The 10,735-nt window shown below is 32.8% G+C and overlaps 1 protein-coding gene across 1 annotated transcript; it reads right to left on the bottom strand.

The window, feature by feature from the left end:
• Positions 1–3,866: 3,866 nt before the first annotated feature.
• On the bottom strand, positions 3,867–7,638 carry LOC139866258 (PI-PLC X domain-containing protein At5g67130). The gene is given in 9 exon segments (XM_071854442.1): positions 3,867–4,019; positions 4,117–4,203; positions 4,300–4,514; positions 4,517–4,522; positions 5,417–5,720; positions 5,805–5,903; positions 6,015–6,137; positions 7,172–7,294; positions 7,448–7,638. Coding segments are annotated over 9 exon segments (1,074 nt in total). The 5' UTR covers positions 7,538–7,638; the 3' UTR covers positions 3,867–3,992.
• Positions 7,639–10,735: the final 3,097 nt, after the last annotated feature.

Raw genomic sequence — 10,735 nt, 5'->3', positions numbered from 1 at the left:
GTGGTCGATCAAAATGATGAATTTTATTCTCAGGTATGAAAGAAATCTTCCGCTGTGCATTTGCTCATTTAGAGATATTACTTGGAGTCATTCATGACATATTTCAAAAGACGTTGCATTCGAGTCGTTGAGTTCATCAAGAATATTATTAAGTCATTTATAATTGGATATATTATGAAAATGGTATGCATGCCGTCAACTTTCGATGTGATTAAAGTTTGTCTTTTAAAAACGAATGCAATATTTTTAAAATGTATCATTTAGAGGTCAAATACCTCGCAATGAAATCAACTATTGTGAATCGTTTATAATCGGTATGAACGGGTCCCTTCATATATGGTTCAGCCGGAAGGGTTTATGAGTCCTAAGCATCCTACTAAAGTATGCAAGCTTCTAAAATCCGTTTATGGATTAAAGCAAGCATCCAGGAGCTGGAATCTTAAGTTTGATCAGAAAATCAAAGAGTTTGATTTTTCTCAAAACCAAGATGAGCCATGTGTTTACATTAGAGCTAGTGGGAGCAAAGTTGTCTTCTTGATCTTGAATGTTGATGACATACTACTTATTGGAAATGACATTCCAACTTTGCAAGATGTCGAATCTTGGCTTCGAAAATGTTTTGCCATGAAAGATCTTGGAGAAGCTAAGTATATTCTAGGAATCAGAATCTATAGAAATAGATCCAAAAGGCTTATTGGTCTGAGTCAAAGTACATACATTGATAAAATCTTGCGAAGATTTAACATGCAAAACTCCAAGCGCGGAGCATTGCCCATGCAAAAGGGCATAACCTTGAGCAAGTCTCAAAGTCCTATCACACCTGATGAGATAAGACGAATGAAATGTGTTCCGTATGCTTAGGCTATAGGATCCATTATGTTTGCCATGTTATGTACTAGATCTGATGTCTCGTTAGCTTTGAGTTTGATGAGTCGTTATCAACAGAATCCAGGTGAAGAACATTGGATTGCTGTTAAGAGCATTCTTAAATATTTGCGAAGAACTAAAGATATGTTCTTGGTTTATGGTGGTTTGGAATAAGAGTTGAGTATTAGATGTTATACAGATGCTAGTTTCTTAACTGATCGAGATGATTCTCGATCCCAGTCAGGGTATGTCTTTATCATGAATGGCGGGGCAGTTGATTGGAGAAGCTCAAAGCAGAGCACAGTTGCACAGTCTACAACAAAAGCAGAATATATTGCTGCCTCAGAAGCTGCTCAAGAATATGTCTGTATTAGGAATTTTATTGCTGAACTCGGAGTAGTTCCCAGCATTGAATCCCCTATGGAAATGTACTGTGATAATTCAAGTGCTATTATACTTGCGAAAGAATCACGTGTACATAAAGGTAGCAGACACATTCTTCGAAAGTTTGACTACATTCAAGAAGTCGTTGAGAGGAATGATATTAGTATTCTTAAGGTTCATACAGATGATAATGTGGCTGACCAGTTCACGAAGCCCATGACACACAACAAGCATGATGATCATGCTAGTAGTATTGGACTTCGTTATGCTGCTGATATTTTTAATTTGTAATTTAGTATTTGGATATTTTTGGAACATTAAACAGTTTTATCATAATGAATTGATATATTGATGGTATGATCGTTTTCATATATATTACTGTGTTCTATATTAGCATGTTTAATCCATGAGTAATTATTGATTATTCAATATCTCCATAATCAATCATGTTATGAGAATAACATGAATTAAGATTAATATGAAGTTTTGGTTATATTTATTGATGATAAATAGTTAACTTGTAGAGATCAAAATTCATATGTATTCATTGATGATGAATATTGGAATGACCCATCCGAGATGTCACTACATGGATCATTGTCAGTAGTGGATCTTTTAGTGATTATGTCTTTATGTCCTTAGACTTGAGATGTACGCCAGTTTTGATGTGTGGAACATTGTACTTTGATATGGTTAAATGTTGTCCTAAATAAGGCTGTTATAAAGACCATTATTGGGTATAATGTAAAGCCCGTGATAGACACGTGTATGCAATATAGGATTTGTTCTTCTAAAATATTTGTAGTTAGATACTTTTTGAGCTCCTCGATGAATGAATAAGATATTTGTGTGGCCGCACCCAGATGTAATTAATATGATACTTAATTAATTTGGTGATCTAATTCAGTTCTAAGATCGAGAAACAAAATTGTTAAACAGATGAGAATGACCGATGATCCATATCTCAAGTTTAACTAAAGTATCTGAAACAAAAGGACGAATGACATTTAAAACTTACCATAAACAGTTTCGAGAAACTACCCTCACATGAATTTGAGGAGAATGACGTGTTGCTAGACGCTTACCATTGTTTGTATAGTTAATTGGTGTTGTGCCATGCACACGTGGGAGTCTGTAGGATTAATGTGCAAGGTACAACATATAACTATATGGCCAACTTCATTTGAGCCTTCGGGGTCACACACATATACACCGAGACGTCAAATAAAATATATATATATATATATGATGTATATATATTCCTCAAGTAACAAAATAGTAAATTGAAATTAGTTCATTTACTATTCATATGATTAGTAAATGAAACGAAATTAATTAATTTATTATTCACATGAAAGCGACATGATAGAAATTATTAATTATAAGTTACATAACATACCCCTAAAATATTTGAGAAATATGACTTTTTAAAACCAAATGAAACGAAAATATGATATTACAGACAAAGAAATCGAAAACAAGATATTCTTTTGATTTGCTTTTTGCTACCAAACAAACGGAGTATATCATATATTCGTATGTGTGTATGTATATATATATATATATATATATATATATATATATATATATATATATATATATATATATATATATATATATATATATATATATATTCGTTGGGTTATGAGATGTGCAAGAAAAACATAACACCAAAAATTGCTATTGATTTTATTACTTTGCCTTGCAAACTGAAACACACATTCTTTTGTTTTCTTTGATGATAAAAACAAAACGTGTTACGGAGTATTATTAATATTAATGTAATTTGATTATATTAATATTAGTATGTTATTTGAGTTTGGACTAGCATCCATTGACGGTTGTTTGAAGTGTAGTGTGGACTATCCTAACAGACGGTCATATTTTTGATCGTATGTTTCTCTCATTCAATCAATTTCTTCAAGAAAGTGTAGACTATCCTAAGAGACAGTCATATTTTTGATCGTAGGGTTCTCTCCTTCAATCAGTTTCTTCAAGAAAGGTATATCGTTTACTCACTTTGTGAATTACATATTTTGACAATTATTAGTGGTATAACTGGATCTTTGGGATCGTTAATCATGTGCATGTTTTATTAAATTTAAATATATTAATATTTAATTTTGTAAATGGTTTATAAAATAATAATTGATTATTATTTTAACTATCCGCTGCGTTAATCTGATTTAAAAATTAAAAGTATACACGGTTTTCCTACATCATCTCCACGATATTGTGGCACGTTATATAAATAATGAATTATTATATAAACATTTTTAAATTTGGGGCCCCTTAAAAATTTGGGACCCTGATCGGTTGCACACTCTGCATATGCCTCGAAGACGTCTATGTTGTTTAGGTTTCTCGGGCGGACAAGTCTTTCTTTGCTTAGATGTATGCGGCTTGTAGCCATGTTTACTTAGTAAAGTTTGAACGTGAAAATGAAAAAGGAAATCAATCTGGATGATGTATGAGAGACAAACAAACGATGGTCTGAAGGGAGAGAAGCATAAAATCGACGAGAGAGATGTAAGATGGGGGCTACAAGTTTTGTAACGCACTCGAAAAAGTCAGATCACTTGGAAGGAGTTGGCAAAAAAACCATCCTCTTTTTACTTTTTTACTATCTAGTTTCCACAAACAAAGCATGCTTAAAAAGCATCATAATAATTACCAAGGAAAACTAGAAATTATATAATCATTTTCTACCAATGTCTTTCAATATTTGATCCCAAAAATCTTCAAGGTGTACAGCTTCCTCCTCCAGGCTGCAAAATATGCATACTTCCTCAGTACATATTCTCTTAAAACATTTGCATAATAAACTAAATACAAAGTAAAATTATACTAATGATAGAGTCTTACTACGCATGAATGTACGTCGTTGCATCCACACAAAATCTCTCCATTTAGCAGATCAACAGCTTGGAACGTTCCTCCACCAGCACTTCTCTATACAACGAAATATAATTATAATACAATCAAAAGGCAAAACGAAAAATGGAACATACAATTAAAATTTTTAGAACACCAGATTTGTTGTGGTACCTTGTAAAAATCGACAGCAAGAAAGTTGGCCCAACGATTACCAGAATCGCTATGACAAGTCTTGGTCATGTCCAACAGGCCCCCATTGTTTTGACCACATGCCAACAATTTCAAAGGAACCGTACGGAAGTAGTTCACTAACACAAGTGACTTTGTTGTGTCGTTTAAAGGAGATGACTCGCCTCTATTTGGACACTCCCCTGCTTTCATTCCACCGTCCCATCTATATCCAACACAAACAAGTATTTACATATTATATATTATATAACCATATCTAAAAGATAAAGTGGAAATAAATAGTACTATTTATTTCTTCACTTTTCGCAAACTTAACTCCCTAACTTTCATTAAAATACAAATCGAACTCCCACTTTATACGTATATTTTTCCCCACATTTCACAAGCTTAACCCCCTAACTTTTATTAAAATACAAATCGAACCCCCACTTTACTAACTTTTTTTTTTACTAATATTCAATTTTCACAAACTTAACCCCCTAACTTTTATTAAAATACAAATCGAACCCCCACTTTATACGTAAAGTTTTTTCAAATTTGACAAACTTAACCCACTAACTTTTATTAAAATACAAATCGAACCCCCACTTTAAAAACTTTTTTTTTTAAATAAAACCCGAACGCTAAAAGAAGCAACTTTCACAAAAGGAACAACCCTTCAATGTTATGTCGAAAAAAATTCTTTTTTACAAAATAGATCAAGATTTTTTTTTTAACTCGCATTCAAAACGGAGACCCCGGCGCAAAGCGAGGGCTCCACAACTAGTTCTTGACTAATTAAAAAAAATGAATGAAAAAAGGAATTAAAATATCCTTTCCCAGTAGCCTGAACACAGAAAACATTCTCTGTGTAACTGTTTATAAAGGGATGTACTAATTCCTAGAACTTTATATGTTTAATTCCTCGGTCCCCATCTATATTTAACAAAAACAAATTTACATATTCGTGACTAGTTAAAAAAAACATAAATGGAAAAATGTGTTTAAATCTTCTTCTCCGGTAGCCTGAACAAAGAAAACCTTATGTACCGATTCCTAATTCTCCATATGGTCTTTTTCTAGGAACTTTTGTGATGATATGAAGTATATGATCACTTACATTGATTTTCGACCATATAGTTCCACTGGTAGGCGATTCCTTCACTTTGTTCCTTAGATCTTACCGAACCAAAAACAAGTAATCTTTGGTTGTTAGCCACCATATCTTTAACCAATGGCCAATCTTGGCCGCTTTTAGGCATACTTGTTACTGGAAACCAATACTTCTTCAACCCCGCGTCTGTAAATACCTTGGTCAAACCATTTGACGCCTGCACGTAGTCTTCAAGGATGATTGTCACTATTTCATTTGGATTTGTTGATAGAAAAGCTTCAACTTCTTTTAAAGTGTCTATGGCCGGCGACTATCAAGTAAACACATTGCATTAAGTTAAAATTTTTCATATACTTATGTGAAAAGCCAAAAACAAAATGATAGTACAACTTACAAATTTGGTGTACTCGTGACAATTTCCACCAAACGAATGACACAACCATACGGTGTCTTCATAGTCATATGTATCAAGCATCAAAGCGCGAACCCCATTCTATAGATTATGATAGTAACAAGTAACATGTTAGTAACTTATGCTTCATTTTGTTGTTTTTGTGCCTAGAAACATTATAGCGAACGAAATGATACGAAACGAAGAGTATACGTTTAGTTGTTGTGTGACGTTGTCTTCTTGATTTGTTGGTGCAACTCGCGGGGTCCCATCGTCAATCGCAAAGGCATTATGTGTTGTCAAGAAAGAGTACTTGTTGAAGGGAAGAGAATTGTTCTGTTTTCGAAAGTTACAAACATAAAAAATCAGAATAGAAAACAGTTAGTTTTTGTGTTGGAGCCCAGCCCAATAAGCTCATTCCATTAGCCCAGCCTAAGTTTTTTAATTAATTAATTTTTTTTTTTTTTTTTTTTTTTTTAAGAAGCGCTGTGGTTGTTGAAGACTTGAACAAGTCACATTAACCTCACTTGTTGACTTTTGTTTCAATTTTAGGTAATAGTTGATATCAACATAGATGCAATTTGTGGTTTTTAAAGTCTCCAACAACAACACGTAACCAAAGTCCTATTTGTTCAAAATAACAGAATGAATTTCAAAAAAAACCATAATATAAAGCAACTATATAATGATACATTTTTGTTTTAGCTATCTAACACATATAATTAAAGTTAGATAATCTAAAATTCTGAAGTTTTATCACCAAAAAAAAAAAAAAAAAAAAAAAGTAGAAATATTTTTAGAACAATCAACTTTTCTCATCAATTCAATCTCTCATATAATAGAGCAATTTAAAGGCCACCAAAACATGTACCCGAATCGTTTACAAATCAATCGATTTTCAGAAAAGTAGTCACTACTTACCTTTTTTATATATTTTTTTTTATTATTTTTTAACAAATTAAAAAAAAAAAAAAAAAAAAAAAACAAAGAATTTGTCAAATTCTTTAAGGACATTTCATTCAGATTTTACCTAAATACATTCTACTAATTAATTTATTTGCAAGACCAAAACTACAAAATTGACATAGCATGGTAGTAAGTAGGAATTAACAAATCATTAACCATGGTTCTCCTCGTAGTTAACGTCCTGGTTAAAACCTTACTATCCAAAAATTTGTTTCATTCTAAACAACAATTTAAACCCTACATTCACATGATAACTAACGAATTCACATGATAACTAACGGCCAACAAAAAAACGCATCTTAATTCAACACTCATTTCACACACATACACATTGAAACACACAATGAATTCATCCAATTCTTCTACTAAAAAATAAAAATTCAAATTTGGATTAAAAGACAAACCATAAGATTAAATACGGGCGTAGCATTTGATCGAACACATCTCGAGCCAGGATATTCTTGAGGACAAGAAAAACAGTACAGTCCAGCCCCACAATCTCCATCCGTTTCGCAATTATCAAGTAACTACACACACAAAATCATACCATAATTCAATTATATCAATTTATTTATATCGATTATTGGTTAAAAACTTAATGACGTACATAACGTGTGTATGTATACAATATTTGTAGGAAATTAAGCAATAGAGGATTGAAGAGATGGTGATATACGTACCCTGCATGTTCCGTTGGAGCAAGCGAAGGCAAATGTTATGAATAAAAATGGAGTTACGAACAAAATCAATGAAATGTTTCGTAACTCCATATGAAACTGATAAAAGTAGTACAAGAAGATGAAGTTATGAAATTGGATGTTAAAATGTAAATGGATACATTAATTTATAGTATAGCAAAAGGAAGATGGAGGGATATGCTCTTTTTGTTGAGAAAATTCCAAATAGTATTAATTATGAAAGGTAAGGTATTTATTGGACGTACAATTTTTATTAACTTTGATGAAAATGAATAATGAAAATGAATAATGAATTCAATTAGACTATAACTATAATTTACTTACGAATAGTTATAACGATATAGACTTGCGTTGGCGCAGAAAATGATTATGCCATATACCTTATTTGCTTTAATAGACAAATGACGAATGTTGTCTCCATCTGACCAAACTATTCGCATATGTTGGAATGACATCTCCGTTTCACCATTCCATTCAAGTCTCTTCATATCCAATATGCAAAGCTTCAACCAAGCAGATTCAAGAACCTCCTCTTGAAAATCCACCCAACTTTTATTCTCTTTCGACACAAGGATAAAACAGTGTGATTCATGGAAACATTCTAAAACTTGATCGAAGATTGTCACGACTTGAAGACAAGGACAAGGGTCACTCCTCTCGTCATGATAATTGAACTTTTCTGACTGTCATGAATTATCTATGTATGAATTATCTATGTTTAGTATGTGACTTGAATAAAATGTGTGCTTGTTAGGTTTTAATATATGTTTTCCAGCGTGCACAATTTAAGGGGGAGCTTTGCTCTAAGGGCGAGCATAGTTCTAGGAGGAGCTAACCTTTTTGCTTCGACAAAAGGGGGAGAAAGATGGATACAAGTGATTGTTAACACTTGCGTATTTATAGCAAAATGTCCCTCATCACTTGTATGTTTGTCATCATCAAAAAGGGGGAGAATGTTGGTTGAATGTTGGTTAATGAACTAAACGACAAAGTTAAGTATGATGATTAACCAAAGAATAGTATGATGATTAACCAAAGAATATGTTTTGATGATGACACATACATATGCATAAGTGATGACCGACATCTTAACATAAAACACGCAAGGTCACTAATCCATACTTTATCTTGCAAATGACCAAGTCAAACATAACTTAAAAGAATAGAATTAAAAGTTCAGCAACATACACGGTCAAAGGCACGGTCGACCGCATAGCCAGCCGCAGAACACCAAACTGAATTGCAACGCAGTTTTGTGAAAACAAGTTGCACGGTCGCCACCACGGTCAACCGCAGTGCGACCGCAGTTTTATCTGTTACCAATTTTGACCAAATAAAGTTTGACTAGTTCCCGACATCTATAATTCATGAAACCTTTTTCAACACGCTTATTATAGATGCCTTCTCCATATTCAATTGAGTTTTGGTCGTAAAAACACTAATCGTGGTTAATTACGCCTAATGACATCTTAATGAAAAATTAACCAAAATTAGGCATAACACATAAGTGTTAATCAACAACTTGTGATCTTAATTCTTATCTAGACATCCTTAGTATGATCATCAAGTACCAACACACTTAGGCCAATGTCACTAGAACAATAATTACTATTAAAGATGACTTAGTGATTAATTAAGGGAAATGCTTTCAAGTGTAACTAGTAAAGACTTGTAATCCTAAAACACACTTAGATACATTTAGGATGGTCACCAAGTCTCAACTAGAGATTGCTCTTCCCTTATGCATGTGTTGGACATTAATGTGTGCTTACACATTAATCATGCAATATGTTATATTGCAAGTAAGCTTGCTAAAAGCTTAAATTACAAGTTGTGCAAGTATCTATATGATTGATCTTAGAGTAACTATCTCTTGCTATGTGTGAGTATTACTTGCTACTTGTCAATATGCTTAATACTCATAAATTTATCAACTTGATTAATATGTTTGCTATGTGCTTACTAGTTAGGATTCAAGTAACTAATCTACTCCAATAAATTAAGTGTAAAATGGTTCACAATGAAATTATAGTCAATTGTCTATTTGGTCTAGTCTAAGTAACTAAGTGTGATTGCTTATTCAAGTATGACTTAACTTTGATGTCTCTACATACTTAATGATTATCTTAGAAAGACATCATTCAATTAATCTCTATCTAAACTTAAATGGAACATGACTTGTGATTAATTGAAAAACATAGTGACTAGTCTTTGGAATTGAACCAAAGACATTAATGTGACAAACTAAGTCTTGACCAAACTGAGATTTTCCAAAATATTCATCAAGACAATTCTTCAAGAATGTTGGGTTTACCATTTTTGGAATGTTAAGTCACTTTCACACAATAAGACCAAATCTCACACACTTAATGCATATATATTTGCATAGGATGTTTGGTTTCTTTTGCAGTTGCTAGAAGGAGTAAAGGTGCCAAAATGTGGTGTTCAAATTTGAGTCAAACGGCTATACAATGGATACCAAATTTGGACTGTAGCACGCACGGTCGAACCACGGTCGACCGTACTGGCAACCGTGTGTCAACGGCTATTTTTTGAATCCCACTATAAAAGGCAAACATTAAAGAGCATTTGAAGCTGACCCTCTTGCATATTTCAAAGGCTTATTTCTAGAGATCACAAGGGCTCTAATTACTACTCAAATGTGATGAAGCAAGAGAAGATTCTATGATCTTATAGATATAGAATTTGGTTGTTGTAAACTTACTAATCAAAATCATTAATCTTGTGAGTTTACTTAGTGTAATGTATGTCCTAGTATTGTCTTAGGATCATCATTACAAAGTGTATAAGTCTTGTAACTTCAATTAGTAGAAGCATAGGCTAGCTTAGTGATCTACTTCCTTAAAGGGACTTAGGAAGTTGATTAATCTTATTTGGAAATTAATACTTGTCCAAGGTGAAGACAAGTTGATCTAGGTTGGAGTTGATCTTTCAAAGGGATAGAAAGATTAGGTTTGTTGTCTACCAAATAAGTTGAAGACTCGTAAATCGGATCTCCACCGTGTTTGGAGAAAAGTGCTTAGTGAAGCAACAAATCCCGATTAGTGTAATCAGGGAGTGGATTAAGGTGGATTAGTTAACATCCACCAGAACTACTATAAACCCTTGTGTCTATGTTCTTTACATTACTTCATTCATCATTTTGAACATATACACTACACACATCAAGTTTGAGTTGAATTGGTTGATCATAGTTAATCGAATTTGGTGATCAATCGAAAAAGTGTTAAAAACGTATTAAGTAACTAT

The sequence above is a fragment of the Rutidosis leptorrhynchoides genome, chromosome 9 (assembly GCF_046630445.1).
Source record: "Rutidosis leptorrhynchoides isolate AG116_Rl617_1_P2 chromosome 9, CSIRO_AGI_Rlap_v1, whole genome shotgun sequence".
Classification (NCBI taxonomy): domain Eukaryota; kingdom Viridiplantae; phylum Streptophyta; class Magnoliopsida; order Asterales; family Asteraceae; genus Rutidosis; species Rutidosis leptorrhynchoides.
The sequence above is the reverse complement of the archived record's forward strand: the minus strand, read 5'-3'. Positions and strand labels throughout refer to the sequence as shown.